The 17,473-nt window shown below is 44.3% G+C and overlaps 1 protein-coding gene across 3 annotated transcripts in view; it reads right to left on the reverse strand.

Moving 5' to 3' along the window:
- Nucleotides 1-523: 523 nt before the first annotated feature.
- The window catches only part of ATP2B4 (ATPase plasma membrane Ca2+ transporting 4), a 48,429-nt gene continuing 31,479 nt past the window's right edge, over nt 524-17,473 (reverse strand). Inside the window, exons 13-19 of one of the 3 annotated variants that reach the window (XM_023538315.1) lie at nt 16,378-16,569; nt 15,682-15,895; nt 14,909-15,120; nt 13,751-13,858; nt 11,745-11,921; nt 8,545-8,625; nt 3,621-4,028 (exon numbers count right to left, since the gene is read on the reverse strand). In XM_023538315.1, coding sequence (XP_023394083.1) covers nt 3,930-4,028; nt 8,545-8,625; nt 11,745-11,921; nt 13,751-13,858; nt 14,909-15,120; nt 15,682-15,895; nt 16,378-16,569 — 1,083 coding nt within the window. In that variant the 3' untranslated portion in view covers nt 3,621-3,929. Of the gene's footprint in view, nt 3,448-3,620; nt 4,029-8,544; nt 8,626-11,744; nt 11,922-13,750; nt 13,859-14,908; nt 15,121-15,681; nt 15,896-16,377; nt 16,570-17,473 lie in introns of those variants that run through there. The other 2 variants (XM_023538314.1, XM_023538316.1) reach the window with 2 other exon arrangements.

Genomic DNA, 17,473 nt, shown 5'->3' on the forward strand with positions numbered 1-17,473 from the left:
TACGGGAAGGAGCTAGCTCCAAGACTGTCAGCCAGGCTAGAACCAGCCTTTGTTTCTTCCATTTAGAGCTCTATCCCCCATCTTATATATTGCATGAAACCTTTCTAGAGTTGGGGAAGATGTACCAAGTCAGATCCTTGCATAAAAACTCACTAACGGAAAATTCCAGGGGTGAGAGGAGGTTAAAAAAAAAAAAAAAAAAGCGCATAAAAAGTGCAAATCCCAAATCAGAGTATCTTTGCAGCCCAAGAGATGGTTATGTCTTGGGTACCACTCTGCCAGCTATTCATCAAGAAAACAAAATTCAGCCAAGGCCTGTGAGCTTAATCACTGCTTACTAGAGGGCCTGGCGCCTCTCTCTATGGGGGGTGCATACTCATTTTCCGATGGTTGCCCCTTCTTGGTGGATGCTTTCATTCCCATCTATAGTCTACTGCCCATTTTTCTAGATTTATCAAGAGAGCAATCTAGGACAAGATTTTCCCCTTCACCCCATCAGACCCTTTTCAAATTCAAAGCACCATTTTGGGGGAAAGCTTTATTAACTTATGCCATATTTACTCACTGCCAGTTGGATCACTGAAACTGAATAGAAAAAAACTTATATAAAAAACATGTGCACATAAACACTTGAATGTACTCAATTCCATATCAACAGAATTAATATTAAAAAAGTCTAGAACCCAACAACTTTTTTCCCCTAAGTATAAAGATGGCTGTTTGGAGAAAGGAATTATGGTGTATTGGTTTTAAAACCAATTTCAAACATACTAAGTCACCTGTCATGTCGAACAGCTGGTTAAGTGCTTCATCCACAGGGTTACGTGACGGCACTTTATTTTAAATCTTTTAAACAAAATACATATGGCTGACTCAAAAATACCAGTTTCTGATCTAAAGAAAACTATATATTTTTTGCATAATATTTCTATTTTTTCTCTCCTACTATGGAAACTAGAATACACAAAAAACTGTTGACTTTAAACGAGTAGACACAAGCTCTCAGGAGTAACCTGTTAGGCACCACGAGAGTCTTTTGGGAAAAGGAATGGTAAAATAGCCTCCAAAGTTTGTTATTGGCTTGTTTTTAAAAACTGATCTGAGGTAATAAAAGACTTGACTGAACTAAATCTTCCAATGTACTTAATAAACATACATGTGAACACCTAACACCTTGTGTGAGCTGTTTTTCCTCCTCCACAAGCGTTTAAGACAGAGAAAAAAAATCACTGACACATGTAACTTTTTTGTAACCTTTACAAAACCCAAATCAAATTTGGTAGAATCTATAGTAAGGGGGATGACAGGGGGTATTGTTTCTTTACTCTTCCTACCTTGGACAGTTCAGGTGAAAGGATGAGGGAGGAGGCAGTCAGAAGAAAAGGCTGGAGAGGATAGGTCTGGGTCCCCTCGCTCTCACAAATGGACTTTTGGCAGTTCATAAGAGCCTCAAGCCCCATCTCTCCACTCTCATTGCTCTGTAAAGACGGGGGCAGGCTTCATTTATCCAATGAGAGAAGGGACTGGCAGACATGCGCGAACCCCTACACAGAAGAGCTTAAGTCAACATCAGCAGGGATAAAAATGGAGCTGCTACAAACATGGCTCCACCTTGTCCCATTAAGGAACACTTTGAAAAATCTCCTTGTGAAGTCCCCAGCTCCTGAGAGGCAGGTGAAAGGGGATGCTTTGGGCAGTGTTCAGGGAAAAAAGGCACAGGGCTTTACTGTGCAGCTGGCGAGCACGTTCTGGAGAGCGGCTGGAGTGGAGCATGAGAGAGAAAGGAAGAGAGGAAGCAGCAGCTTTTCGGGGTGTGTCTTTTGCTCCATTTAAGTCAGCAAAATATCAGTGGAGCCTCCCACTTAGGACAAATATTTTCAGAATCAGAATATTTGAGAAAGGTCAGGACCTTTTCAGAGACTGAACAAGTTAGGGGACACCGTGAAGAACAGAATTACAAAACTGGAGGGAATGTCAAAGTTGATACCCAGCCACCTAAGCTCAAGGTTTTTGGTTTCTCAGATCCTGCTTGAATAGCCCTTTGGCCTCTCCTGGAGCTTCTCAACACTCACTCCTCCAACTACCAGGTTGTGCCCTGGAAGAGCCTTGGCTGACGGTTTCGAAAGCAGCAGTGGTCCCCCCAAGGAGGACTTCACAAGAGTTGGCTTTGATTGTCTGTCTTGTCCTAGACCTGCCAGCTTCTGGTCCTCAATATTCCAAGTTCAGTTAGGAGGCAGGGTCATTCTCAATTCATTTTTTGCTGCCACTTTAGGAATATGAGAAAGCTCAGGCTTATGGTAAAAACTTCTACCACACCTATGCAAGCTTTGTAGTCAAGGCTGATCTCCCTGGCACTTAGAAACCAAACGAGCCTGACAAGATGGCAGTTTAGAGGCAGATAACCTGACAATAGCAGGAACACATTCTTAGCTATTCTCAGTGGCTTCAAAGGGACCCTGTTAGTAAAGAAAACGGATCTGCTCCTAGAACTAAATCGAGGGTTCCACTGGGGCCAGAAGGGAGAATGGTCAAAGTCGACCCAATTCATCCAGGTCCTTTCCACTTTCTTAGAGTGAAGGAAAGGAAGACAATGGTCAAAAGATCTGAGGAGGTTTGACCGGAAAGGAGAAAGAGCTAGAGGGCTTTAGGTATAAGTTTTCAAGGTGGGAAAATTGTTTAAAAAACAATCACTTCTATCGGCTAGCTCTGTACATTCCATTCCTGCCTCCGAATATTTCATCTGAGAACATTTGTCTCTCTGAACCCTCCACTGAGGTTATAAATGGCATAGACTCATAGGGTAAATCCAGAAGTCAGGAGATGGCAACGTATGTATGGATACTGGGGGAGAACTTGGGTTGGGTGGATGCCTAGAGGACTGTATCCTTTCTTTAAAAATGTCAGTCGATACATCCAAGAAGTAGAATCTACCATTCACTACCTGCCTGGGGTTTAAGACTCAAGTTTAAGTCAAAATCCTTGTAGGTCTATTCTCTTGCCTCTTCATGGTCAGGCGGCTCACATATACTTGGGAGCAGCTGACATGACAGTGAAAAGCCCCCTCATCACCTTACAGATGGGAGAGATGAACAAGAAATAGGAAAAGCAGGAATGGGAGTCAGAGAATGAAGTTCAAACTGATGTCTCCAGGCTGTGCAGAGGGCTGTCCGGGTGGGAGGCAACAATTTGCACCTGGCTGCAACACATCGCATTGTTGTTTTTGTTGGCGTACGGAGTGACGTCACCATCCAACAGCAGCACCCTAGTCCCAGACGTAGAAACCTTTTCAAGATTTTCCTCCTCTTGCTCATCCAGGAGTGGTGTTCGTGGCACCTCCTCATCTATGGCGAATTCAGGGTGGGTCATGAAGTTGTGGATGGAATTTTGGTTCTTGGGTTTCTGGATGCTTTCATGGAGGGAACTATGGAATGCTTTGACTACTTTGATCTATATCAGGGGAAGGAAAAGAAGGATGAGAAAATACAGAGATGAGAATTGGCCAGTAAAACAAAAAACTGGTGATTTGAGGAGAGAAACAAAACCTACACTATAAAACATTACTGATCAACAACAAAAACCACACATATAAGAAGAGATCATGGAATACTAAAAACATTTACATGGCTCAAATTTCAAGCATTGGGGTGGGGTGGGGTGAGTAATGGCAAACAACTAGGATGTTTGGAAGCTGAATTTAAAAAAGTAGAAAACCCAAAGCAAAGTTAGCATTCCCAAACAATCCACTCTTAAAATGAAACAGAAAACAAAAAGATTCATTAGTTCTTTTGAATGGAGGGCAAGGACACTGGAACTAGGTGCAAATTAACAGCCAAATTTAAAAGATGATTCAGACATGTGGATTTCTGTGTTGAGGCCAAACATTTTGCGAATGTGGAATGGAAAAATTACACATCGAAGTTTAGTTCTGTTTAAAACCCTCGAAGAGCCAAACACATACCAATCCGCACACAATACAGTTTGGGTGATAAGTGACCGTGAACGCAGTGCAGCAAGGCAGACAAACCCATCTTCATTTGTGTCAGCAGCATGCAAGAAATTAAAATTAATAATCTCCAATTGAAAAACTGCTTTCATTAGGAAACGTGTATATATTTATATCCCACAACCTCCACACTGTCCCCTTCCGTCTCTCTACTGGAAGATATAGATGAAATACAGGTATCAAAGGTATCAAAAGATGCCCTCCTCCTGACTACTGAGAGAAGATTTGGCTCTCACAACTCAAATGCATGTCCTCGTCTCTGATACTTGGCAACTGCACTCAGTCATGCCGTTTTCTCCAGCTGTTTTGCAGTTGTGAAAAGAAGCATGATCTTATGTGGAGAAGGGAAAGGATGGGACCAGGAGAGAAACCACCCAATCCAGGGGGCAGGGTTACAAACAAGTGACTTTTCTATTGGGGTAGATGAAGTAGATGGAGGAAAGGAAACAATTTGTAGTTTTATTGGGCAAAAGGAAATGCATTGCCCTGTAAGTGTTAAAGACTTGGTTCTACTTCACAAAAAAGGAGGGATTCAATCAATTTGGAGAAAGGGAAAAAAACTGACCATAGTTGATCCCTGTCACCAGCCTTTGCTTTATCCAGAGGCACCTGCTCTTTGGCAGTCTACTTTTCTGAACTGCAGGCCTCTCTGAGGGTTAGTTTAGAAACTGTGCTAGTAGGATTGAGGTGGGGTGAGGGGTGAGGCTGGATCCCGAGAGGCTGGAGATGCCAGGGGAAAAAGAAGCACTTTAGGATTTTTGTGGTTGGGAGGTGGCTGATCGCAGTCTTGTTAAAAAATTCTTCCCTCATTAAAGAAATGAGAGTAACACAAAAGAAACTACTGAGGTGGGGAGGGAAAAAGGGAGAATGATGAATGTTGAGGTAGGGCATCTCTTTCATTCCTCTGTTGGTTAAGCAAGGAATAAGTTCCTGGAGAAGAGGCAAGAGTGAGACAGCAGAGCACACGAAGAGTCTGGCAAATAAACTGGTTAGGTAGCCTGTCCCAGTGCTTCCTATCACACTATACAGAACCTTCAGAAATATTATGCAAAGAAGGTTCACTCAAGTTGCATCTCTGCTGGCTAAGGCTTTCCTTATCTTGCCGCAATTTATAACAGCCTGGCAGATCCATCCAGGACTGAGCGTACTCAGAGCTTAGAAGGTAAAGGACTCTTTGCCACTCAATAGAATCAGCTCAACACCTCGGCCAAGAAGAATCAAGAAACCTGGGCTCATATTCACCAGGCTGAACAGAAAGTAAGGATCTACTTTTCCATCCTTCTGTGATTCCTATTAACATCTGATGGGTGAATTTTATCTGTCATGTTCTCTTTGCTCCAGATCTAGGTGAGATCAGATGGAACAGAGCGCTCCACCTGATCTTTGGGAGGTTCCAAATTTTAATTGATCTACATCAAACTTAGAGCAAGGCAACTTGGTTTAAGTAAACCCAAACTCAGCACCTTCTCCTTTGGCCCTGGTCAAGAGATGGGTTCAAAGCCATACCCATTCCCTGCATGAATGATAACAAAGCCCATACTTTTCACCTGCTCTTGAGATCTCAAAATTTCTAACAAGTACTACAGGAGAACGTGTACCTTTATACCACCAGTTGATCATCTTTGAAATCAGTGATTTTCAAAGTTCCTGCTTCTATTTTTTTAAGCAATTGAATACTTTATTAAAATAATTATATGTGAAGTCCGATGTAGAAAACAGATTTTTAAAAATCGGGGTTGGAGTGAGGGTCTGGAGCCCTGTTTGCTGGTTTTTCCTCTCACCTGTTGGGGCGATCATAACACTGTTACAGGTAAACAATAAGGGAGATAAGAGTGAATCGGGGATGGACAGATGGAAAAAATAGGAAGATTTCTTCTTTAGGGGAGTAAAGAACAGTCATCCGGTTAGACTGCGGGACTTCTGGAATCTAAAGGGAAACCAGCCACCTGCAAGGGAAGCTCAAATGAAGAAGAGTCAGAGAGCTAGGGAGGACCATCTGGTGGCCTGGTAGGTAGAGAGAAGGGTGAGGGGGTAGAGGGCATGGGGCTGTGCCAGAATGCTCCTCAACTCCAACACTGGCCTCAGAGAATATATAACACATGCTGATGAACAATCACACAGATACACCATCATCAATTCATCCCAAGTGGTGGCATCTTCCCTTCCTGATGCATGCTGCCTGGTATGTGAGCAGTGTATGGAGAACAAGACATAGCCGGTGAAGTGAGTGCTGTGAAAGCTGTAGGCACTTTCCAACTCAGCCAATCAACCCTTCTTTTCCTGGTCATCTCTCAAAACCTCTGGGAAATGTCTCTTCTGTGGCTTTTGTCCTACAGGTAAAACGGCTGTTTAAAGGACAACTCTTTCTTATGACTCAGGAGCCCTAACCAAGCTAGACCTTAGGTTAGGTGTGAGTGATCGGGGCCACTCTCTGGAGCTTACTGAATGGGTAGGTGAAGAATCCATCTCCTCAGTTGGTATTCTATAGTGTTCTGCTCCCTTTTCAGAAACCAGGGGAAGAGAAGAGATTAAGGCCTTCTTATAGAGGAAAAGCTTAAGAGATTTATCTATATTGAAGGTTAGGTAAATAACTGAATTGATTTGGAGATCTAGAATGGGAAAGGGGGTTTTAAAATGCATGACTATAACTTCTAGGACCTCCAAGGAAGAAGGCACCGCTGCAGAAAGAGCAGGTGTTGACTGTCCCTCATCACTGTCTAGTTTTTGATGGTTTGCAGCATACCCTCTACTGGCAGCTCTACGAGAGCCTAATAGGCTCTGTCTTCTGCTTAGTCTCCTTCTACCTTCAAATTGCTGGAATACCTCACACTAACCCTTCCTGAAAGAGAGGCATGATTTAAAAAGAACAAAAACTAGTTAGAAGGACATGGCAAAACCAGAGCAAAATGGAAATATGAGAGGAATATTGGGGAATTAGAGCGAGAGGCTCTGAGATATTTTCAGGGTAAGACTTATTTAGCTCTTTGACTGCCTTTGGGCCTAATGAAATATGTATCTATATAAAACTCTACCCCACCCCCATACCTCACATGAGAACACTATAGTTGGTTGAAAAGACAACAAATAATCTAAGTCTGGTCAACCTACATAGTTTACAATCATGCGAACCACAGATAGGGCAACTGTTCTTTCTTCACCCTCCCATCCCAGGGTTGGAGAGGGGGTTAGGAGGAAGGGAGAGACAAACACTTAGATATTTGAAGCCCACGATATACTTACTACAGAGAGACTCCTTTCCTACCAAATACTGTAATAGCACTATCAGCAAACTGACTTCTCTCTCCTCTCTGTGTCCCATTTAGGGATGGTAAAATGACCAGGAATACGAAGGCATAAGCATTAGCAAGAATCCAGCAATCTACCAATGAGAACAACAGATCTTGGGTTGAGTGTGGACAGCATTCCAATAAACAGGCTGGCTGAGGAGGGAGTTCCTAAAAGTTTCTGTGCAAAATAAGATATGAAGGGCTTGCTATAGGTGAGAATGATTTTCAAACTTCCTGCTTCTATTTTTCTATTCTATTCCTAGAGAAAAGGAGAAGAAAAAAAAAAAAAAAGATTGCTCTTCAGAAATTCCTTTAAAAAAAAGTTTAACTGCTGAAGAAAAATAAGTTATTTTGACCTTTTCATATAATTCTATCCAGATGTGAATTAATTGATTCTTAAACCAGAATTTGGTTTAAAGTCCCTGAAAAGTAAAATAATGGGGCTGCCCAGCCCTGTGCGTTTGAACTGAACACTTTCGTTTCTTCCCATTCAGCTATAACTTTTATGCCAGTACTGCCAGCTAATAATAGCGTGGTAGCCAAAAAAAGCATTATTAGTGTCTAACTTTAATATTGGCTCAATTATGACAAATCTACTGGTAAAAAACTAATGGGAACAATAGCTCCCTTCATACTTTTTCTCAGGAGATCTCAGACTTGCCCCCCAATGAAGAAAGTCCCAGGGTTTTCACTCGGACTAACATTACATCTAACCTTAGAGGACAGAGTTTAGACTCAGGGTAGGAGAGGAGAGGAATAACAACAACATATCCAAACGAAGCAGAAAACAAAAACAAAAACATAAAGTAAAGCAAGACAAAAAACTCAAGGAAGAAACAAGCAATGCAGAAGAACAATCAGAAAACATGACTGTTGTCTTTAAAATGGTTACTTACAGTTTTATAGTTTTTCAAAATTAAAAATACGTAAATAAGTAAGTAAGTAAGTAAATAAATAAATAATAGATAAGTAAGTAAAATAAAAGGGCAAACAACCTGGTTTGGGAATGGGATTTTGGTCCCATTTTTCTTCCCTTAAGTCAAAGATCAAAGGGAAAACCAAAAGGAAGATAACCACAGTTGGTGAAAGTGGATGCCACGTGCTCTCTTGTGGTCATTTTAGCAAATCATGCATCATAATAGACTATCACTCACTGCCCAGAGTAGGAGATGAAACAGCAGCAGCAACAGAAGTGGTGGGGGGAGATTTGACTGGAGCAACTGTTACATAGGATGAGCTAGGAACATGTTTTACATCAAGATGTTGACCCATGGTCGGTCGCTTTAGGACTCCCTTAAAAGAGGCTCCCGTCTGGAATGTGTTAATTACGTCGATCTGCAAAGAATCAGAGAGTGAAACAGCTTTGCTCCACAGTCAGAAAGAGGTGAAGAAAGAGGAAGGGAGGGCTCTGGAGGGTTAGGGAAGGGGGATGGAAGGAGCTGGGCAAAGGGGACAGGAGACAGAAAGCCAGAGAGAGATTCCCTCACACACGAAACAATGGTGAGGAGAAGGGGAAACACATCAATTCCACATCACACTTCATTTAAGGAACAGTTTGACCTGGAGTCCAAATATCCAGCCAGAGCCAGTCTCTTCTAAATCAACTAAATTGAATATCTATTTTTATAGATTTTTCAGGAAAATAACTCCTGTGTTTATAGAAAAAACAGAGGCATGTAGTAGCCCATACGCAGGTGACCACAGGTTGTTGGGCTCGTCCTCTTCTGGGTTTCTTCTTTGAGACACCCATTCCTTGGGCTGAAGTGGACAGGGCTCAAGAATGGAGCTCAGGTATCCAATGGCCAGGCTCTTTAGGAAGAATGTTACTAGCTGTAGTGTCAGGAATGTCTGGCAGAAATGCTGACAATAACTCAGCATTTAGACTGAGGGAGCAGCAGAAAGAGTGTTAGTAGTTGGTGGGTGGCGAGCAGCTGCAGGTCTAGCCCTATACAGTGGTCTCTGGTCTCCAGGGTCTTATCTCTCTGAGACAGAGGCAATTCATGCCATTTGTTTTCCAATAATGGTCTAGTTCTGGGGCCAAGGTCAAATCTACCATCTTAAGTAACAAGGAACAAATCAAAAGTGATTCCTTTATTCTTCAGAATCTGGTAGAATCACCTTAAAAATGCCCACATGCTTAATACCAAGGGCCAGTCTCCCAGGAATGCAGGAAAAGTACTGATTTCACTCATCTGACTTTAGTTCCCAGGAGAGAAGGTGAGAAACCAGACACCTTGTGAGTCAGACATCTTGCAAAGCTTCCTGAGAAGCCATAAAATGTAAGGCTAGTTTCTGGATTCTGAGCTAAAACACCACCCCTTCATCACATTATACAGTTTTCAGTTCCAGGGGATGGAGGAGCCTCATCCTGTGGGAGGAAAGGGTTTCCATGTGGGGAGGGTTCAGCTACATGAAAGAAAGGGCTGTAGAGACATCTTCCTCAGTGCTTATTAGGGTTACAAGGTCCCAACCTCCATAATGAAATTAGATTCCAAGTTTACCTTCCTAAGATTCTAGCCCTTGTTTCCAACCCAAAGCTAAACTTTTGCTTTCTAGTACATTTACATCTCCCTAAACTAAAGAAACCAGGGCAGGACAATAGCTTGGCAACACCTCCCACCCCTAAGTTTTGCAATGAGAATGACGACAAAGAGCAACAATCAGATGGTGGGGGTTTGATTAGAGCCCTGCTAAGGCTGAAGAGTTGTGTCAGGAGAGAGCTTCAGCTGTCCAGTGCAGGATGACACAGCTGGCCTCATCTGCTTACAGAGGCAGGTGCATGCTGCAATGGCATGGATTTGGTCATTGTGGCATCTTTAACAGGTAGCCTTTGCTGCTAAAGTTCAGGCTTTAATGTCATTCTGGCCCAACTACCTCATATTCCAATAGGGAAAAGCAGGATTCCTAAAGTTATGTAGGTAGTTAAACTAAACAGAAAGATATACAGCTGAGGGACTGGAAATCGGTAGTGGAAGAGGGAAGGAAGATTCATGAATCTCAGGTCTCAGGGAGCCAGGAGACAGTAGAATGAGGGAATCCTGGCTGGGAAAGAAATGACATAGTAGAAAGGGAGGCAGAGGATCCTGAAGGAAAGAAAAGCAGACAAGTTATTTTGCAGAGAGCAGACCTAAAGGAAAGCACTGGGGCCTCAGTGACAGGAGCCAAAGTCACCAGGTTCTCTGGGCACATGAGGCTATATTGCAGGATGGGCTCAGCAGCCTGGAGACGGGGCGGGGCGGGAGTGGGAACTCTGGGTATCCTTAGAGGATGTACAGGTCCTGTGGGGATTTCCCTCTCTGGGAGGAGGGACTCAAGAGAAAGGAAAGGAGTCCCAGTGTTCCCTCCCTGGCCCCTTTCCCACTCCACCTGTTGTCTTGCCTATGGGAGACAAGTTCCCAGCAGGTATTTAGTTTAGAATATTCACTGCACCTCTTTTCCACACACTAAGGAGAGGAGGTGGGCTTGACTAGGGAACTTTCTAAACATCTACAAGGCTAATTTTAAAGAGTAAAGCTTCCTTCCAGGATCTTCAGTAGAGTGGAATAGGTCTGTTCTCAGGAGAGCACCCTTGAGATTTTGAGATTTAGTTTCTTGAGATGCGAACTCTCAGGACTAACACAATAGAGGTATATTGGGGCAAGAGTGGGGAAAGTGATAGGATTATCAATACGTAGACCAGCCCATTCACCCAGGAGAAGGTAATTAGAGTTGCGTGGAAAATAGGGGAAAAAAAGTTTCTGTAGGGCTATAGGCAGGGGACTTAAGAGCATTAGGAGCAGCTTCTCTCCCATTTCAGGAATTGCAAGAAAGGAAAAATTTGAAGAAATTATAGCTTATTCCTTTTGTGGAAGCAAGTCTGAATCCTGCAAAAGATACTCAGGCATTGAAAGACTATTGCCATTTATACATACTTAGCCATCAGATTCTCCACCATGGCCTTAAATTTCAAGTGGGGAAGATATAAGAGGGTGAGTTTCTTTTATAAAGATCCTTCCAGGTAACATCCACATTACTCACTCTAACAGCAGCTTGAGGATGTACATATGTTAAGTGTCTGGTGAGGCTGCTGGCATAGAGATATTGTCTAACTTCTTCCTTCTGAAGGGTAGGGGAAGACTCTGAACTTTTCCCACCCTGGTTTAGGTCTAGTACAAGGTCTCATGCAGGAAGTTGATGGAGGTTGGAAAAATGGGCTTTAGAACCAACCCAAAGCTAAAGGACTATGCTAACAGTTGGTGTCCCTGCTCTAGACCCTATGACTACTTTCCTCTCAGGTGTACTCATGGAGCTCCCTCTGCCCCTATCTGCCCTGAAGCTAGGGAGCTAGGGTTGCCCACCAGTAGTAGGCCTTGGAAGAGAAGAGATATTGGTGACCAAGAACTGCTGCCCTCCCAAAACCTCCCAAGATGGGAGATTTCTTCCCCCAGGGTACGGCTAGGCCGCTATCAGAGTACCTGAGTCTGAATACGGTTCAGGCCCCGGAACCACAGGATCTGGCCCCGGCGCAGCTCCATCTCTGCATGGTCAATCTCGTCCAGGCCCTCTGCATCCTTGGTGATCTCCTCTTTGGTGGTGCCATGCCCAGCCTCCTTTAGGAACTTCAGGGATTGGGTAGGTATCGTGGAGATTATCTGAGAACAGGTGCAGCAGCAAAAGGGGAGACACCAGAGGCAGGGTGAGAACAGCTGTCACGCAACTTATACGGGTCAGGCCCTTGGGGAGGTTACTCTTTGCCCTGTGACCCTTCCCACTGGGATAACAGCAGGAGAAGAACCAGTCCATTTGAGCAGCATTCACCAAGTACCTACCAGCTGTAGGACCTCAGGAAGGTTTTCTGTATTTGTGGATATCCAAAGGAGAACTTACATTCTAGAATTTGACCAGCCATCTGCCTAGTTATATACTTCATTGTCTTCCTTCTTTCTCAGCTCTTCCTTTCCAGAGAAGCAGAACTATGATGCACGGCACATAGTAGGAAGGGACAGATACCAGGATGTGGGGGAAAACAAGTCTGGGGACAGGATGGTCACATTATGTGTATGAGTAAGGAGTAGAGAGAGTGTTGGGAAAGAATGAGCCTCTTCTTAGTTACCACATGCAAAGTAATTCCTGTGTTATAAAACTATAGTGAAAGGACACTAAAAATCCCCTTGGGCTTGGGGTGAAGAAGTAGGTGGGACAGGCCATCGAAGAAGGGACATATGAGTATTAGCAAAAATCACGGAGCAATAGGTTGGGTTTGCAATTCAAAATAAATCATTTGGTGAGCTCAGTACCTGTCGATCAGTTCTCCTTTACAAACAAGAGGGGCAATAGATAGGGCTCAGATGGGAAAGAGGGATTGTGTGGGCAGTGCAACATGGACCCGAGTGTTTTGAAATAGTTCTGCTTTCGGATGTTGGAAGGATGATTGTCAAAGTTCTGCTTTCAGATGTTGGAAGGATGACTGTTATCTGGCATCAAGTCCACAAAGTCACTTGTGGGACTAGACTCCGATGAGTCTCAAACAGTAGGTGAAACAATTGGGCTTTGCCCGAGTATAAGCTGCTTTAGGGATTTACTGGTAAACGATGGGGCTTAATTAGGGAGGCATTAGGAGGTATGAAAGAAACAACTATCATTTCTCTGGGGAAAGGCCAGCAGCCCTGGGGAGGAATTTCTGGAGCCAGTTAGAGCAAAACCTCCATTACCCAGGTGGCTGGAGTCTGCAGAGGAAAGGGACAGCCCGGGCCAGAGCTGAGCATGAAGGAGACCTACAAAGTCGTATTGGGGGGAGGGAATAAAACTCTCACTAGACCTGATGATATTATCATACTATTAACAGCTAACATTTATTGAGTGCTTATAGGGTACTGGACATTTCTAAGTCATTTCTGTGTAGTAACTGAGTTTTTGATTAACAACAATTAGCAATGACCCTGTTATCCTAAGCTGAGGAATCTGAGGCACAGAATGGTTAAGGTATGTGCTCAAGGTTCAACTTGTAAAAAGGAGAGCTGAGATTCACACCCAGGTGGCGGATCCCAGTCCATGCTCTGAGCTGTCTGCTCCGCTGCTTCTCTAGAGGCCTGGTGAGTCTGGATATATTTTAGGTGAGAGTCAGACATTCAACCCAGATAGGCCATGATGAGAATCCCAAGAGCTGGAGGGGCCTTAAACTAAGTCAACACAGCATCCAGAGCCAGACTACAGCTTCACTAGAACAAACTCTTCTACTGCTAAGACCCTTACTTTTTTTTTTTTTTAAGCAAAATTCCATTGAAAATTTCCACTACCATCTCAGAGAAGCTAAGGAATTTGCCTGCCTCCAGGCATGGTTAGAGAAGAGATCCAAAGCCTCTGAAGTGGTGGTACCGATCACTCCACCCTGAGATTCTACAAGATGGAAAAAACTTGAAAACTTGAGGGTGAGGAGGAAAGAAGAAGATGGTGGGCAGAGGGAGGGTGGACCAGTACTCACCTGGCCCCACAGCAGTTCTCCAATGCCAATGAAGAGACACCAAAACCACTGGGACAGGGTGAGACTCGTACAACTGAAAGGTTTACCCCCAAATTCCACAATGAGAATCTAGAACAGAGGAAGGGCAGCCCACCGTCAGGGAGATAGTAATAGATAGCTAGCCCTCCAGCCAAGGCCCCATGATCCTGTGGTACAAGTCCTAATCTGCCTATTGGGAAAGGAGAAAGAAGAAATCCAGAAGGGGAGACAGACACAAACTGTCCTTATAGAGCACTCTGATAGGGAGACAGACACATTTACTATGAAAATTATTTACATAAGAGCTGGGGGAGCACAGGTGGAGCTGGAGGTTTCTTATGACTAAAGCCCATAGGGACAAAGAGAAGGCACAGTGATGGAGAAGAGGAACTGAGGATGGGGGCAAATAAGGGAAGCACCTTGCTTAGGGGTGAGGAAGGAGCTCCTTTGTTATAGGGTGGGCTTATAATCTATTGTATCTGCTGATGGCTAAGTGTACCTCTGACCAGGGCAAGAAGGAAGGGCCCGATCCTCTTACCACCAGGACAGCCATGCTCTTGACCCCAGTTCCCACAGGAGGAGCCAAGCTAGGCTCATCTGCCAACCGCCTGTGCGCCATCCCATCACTTCTCTTTCTCTGTGAACTGCACAGCGTTTTCTACCAAGAGCCCTTTCAGAACAAAGGAGCAGGGAAGGGAGCAAGCCCACACAGCACGTGCATGCGCATTTCATGGGTGCTGCCAGGAGGCATGGAAAGGGGGCAGAAGAGAGCACCTCTTGGTCACTTTGTGAACTTTCTGGGTTTTCGAAAGATAATGAAATGATACTACAAGTCTTATTTCATTTGCTGCCAACAAATAAACCTCACTTCTGCCTCATTCCCATCCCCACCCTTGGCTCACTGGCAAAGACAAGGAAAAAAATAACTGGTGCTTTGTACTGGAGCACCTGACACAGTGGGCTCCAATTACAGAGCCACGTGCAAATGGAAGCCAATGGGGAACCCAAAAGTGCTCACCCTACAGCCCGAGTCCCCATTACTCCCTCATTCCTATTTCTGGGTACTTAGAAAATCCTGGCTCCCAGCTTCTGGTCTGTGTCATCCCAGACCTGCTACCCCAACTCCAGCTAGAATCTCACCTGGCTGATGAATGTGCCCAAGACCACAGAACAGAAGATGAGGTTGCGGAAGATGCCTGCAAAGACGTTCCTCTCCCCGTGGATCTTGCGTGAGTTGATTTCATTGAAGAGCTGCATCAGTACGAAGGTGTTGAAAACAATGGTGTAGTGCTGGCTGGGTGGGGAATGTAGAGGTGCATTCCTGCCATTATCAATGTCAAAGAATTTCTCACCTAGTGGGGAGAGGGGAAGCATTGGAGGGTAGGTATGGTCTCAAGGAGGGCTCAGGTTAAGTCAGAACACGTCGGCGTGGCCATGCTGGCTGCTGATGACTGGTATCCATTCCAACTAGTTGGCATCTGTGCTAGGCTAGCTATCCCATATTTTAAATGTTAGCCCTGGCCTCAACATAGCTGACCCGCTCTCTCAATTTGCTCCATTGATATCTGTCTTCTTGTAGTGCAGTATGGTGATAAAACTATGTGCATAAGAATCAGGCAGACATAGGCTTGAATCTTAGTGCCACTATAATAGGACTGGAGCCTTAGTTTATAATCTATTTTTTAAAAAGGTATAACATAGCTAACCTTGTCAAATTCTTAAAGAAGTACATAAACTAGCACAGTGCTCCTTGTAGCAGGACCGGAGGATGCACTTGGTAAGCGAAGCTGCCGTTACTCCTAGTTTGGTGCTCAGCTTGCTCTCCTGCTGCCTTCTTTCCTCGGGTCATTTTCTGCCTCATCACCACCTAGCACCCCACTTCCACCTCACTCCCATCCCCACCCTTGGCTCACCGGCAAAGACAAGGAAAAAGATAATTGTGAGCTGATAGACCGCATGTCCTAAGATGTTCTTCATCATAGTCCGTGAGATCAGAGGCTTATTTCGGCCATAGGGGCGACGTTTCAACAGAGAATCTGTAGGAGGCTCTGTGGCCAGGGCCAACGAGGCAAACGTGTCCATGATTAGATTAACCCACAGCATCTGCACGGCTTTCAGTGGCGAATCCTGGTGGAGGGAAGGACCGGTCCTTTTAGCTTTCCTCGGAAACTACCCCCACCTCACTCATTAGCCTCATCTTTGTCCTTGTGATGATCTAGCTCTAGCTATCCACCTAGACTTCAGGTCTGGCCACTTATTAGCTGAGTGACCTTGAGAAAATTACTTAACCTCTTTAAGTCTTGGGTTCCTCACCTGCAAAATGAGATAATATCTACTTGCAAGGTTGTTTTTGAAAAATAGAGATTATACATATAAGTGCTCAGCACAGTGGCTCATATGTAAGTGCTAAATTAAGTAGATAAATTATCATCATTCCCACATGAGCAGGAGGAGAGAGCAAACCTAGTAGAGCTAACTCCTGCCCCAACACCACTGGGGAAACTGTCCTTACTCTTCAGTAGACATACTGCACCCCATTCCCCACTTTCCTTAGCCCCTCCCTCCTCCCTCCTATCTCGGCCCCCTCCACGGACACACACTCCCTTCACCTGAGTGATGCAGGCTCCAGTAAAGGCCACAATCACGGCCACCACATTGACAGTGAGCTGGAACTGCAGGAACTTGGAGATGCTGTCATAGACGTTTCGTCCCCACATCACAGCCTTCACGATGCTGGTAAAATTGTCATCTGTTAGGATGATGTCTGACGCCTCTTTTGCCACATCTGTGCCTGCAATACCCTGTGGTACGAAGGAGAAGGAAAGCTGAGGAGCTGGATAAAGCAGAGTTTATCTATATTCTGAACTCATTCCATTTCCCGACTTCCAGGAAGCTTCAGAACTAGGACTAACACTAGAGGGCACACTGGCCACACAAATGCTGCAGACTAAACCGTGGATTTCGAGTCCTCTTCTCTCCCAAAGAAAATGAAAGGAAAATGTGTCACTATCACTACAGAAAAAAGTGTTGGGGCTTGATGTCACCGCCTTACTCCTGAGCCCAGACTGCAAATTACAGCTATCTTTGATATTCCTTTCTCTCTTCCCTCCTACTTCCATCCCCGCCTTAGAAATGAATTACAAGATAGGGAACAAGTCCTATCTATTTGACCTCCAAATTCTTAAATTTATTTTGCCACTACCAGCATCTCATTTAAGTCCTTGTATGCCTCACAACTTTAAGTCACCCAACATCTTTTTTCTAGGAGGAGTAAGTGGTTTGGCAGCACCCCATTCCCCACTTCAGATGGGACAGTTCAGATGTCCTATCTTGTTCAAAATCCTGCGGCTGGGGAACAACTAACTAAAGGTTTCCAAATAGACATGTAGAGGGTTGAAAGCTGTACTTTAGAAAAAGTGAACTTTCTAGTCTGGCAGTCAAAGCCCTCAGTAAGTGAACTTGATGCATTTTCCAACCTGTTTTTATATAATCCTTCTGCTCAAAACCCACGGTTTATTCACAATTTCCTGAATCTCTCATTTACTTTTAGAGTAGACATCTACTGATACCAGTTCCCCAAGTCTGGAACATCTTCTTTCCCAATCTCTTTAAATCCCACCTATCTTTAATGTCTCATTCAATTAAGCCCTGCTCGCTTTGCAAAGCTGTACCTAACATCCCCAGCCCACACTTCTATTCCACATC

Source organism: Pteropus vampyrus, unplaced genomic scaffold, assembly GCF_000151845.1.
Source record: "Pteropus vampyrus isolate Shadow unplaced genomic scaffold, Pvam_2.0 Scaffold217, whole genome shotgun sequence".
In the NCBI taxonomy this organism is placed as follows: Eukaryota; Metazoa; Chordata; class Mammalia; order Chiroptera; family Pteropodidae; genus Pteropus; species Pteropus vampyrus.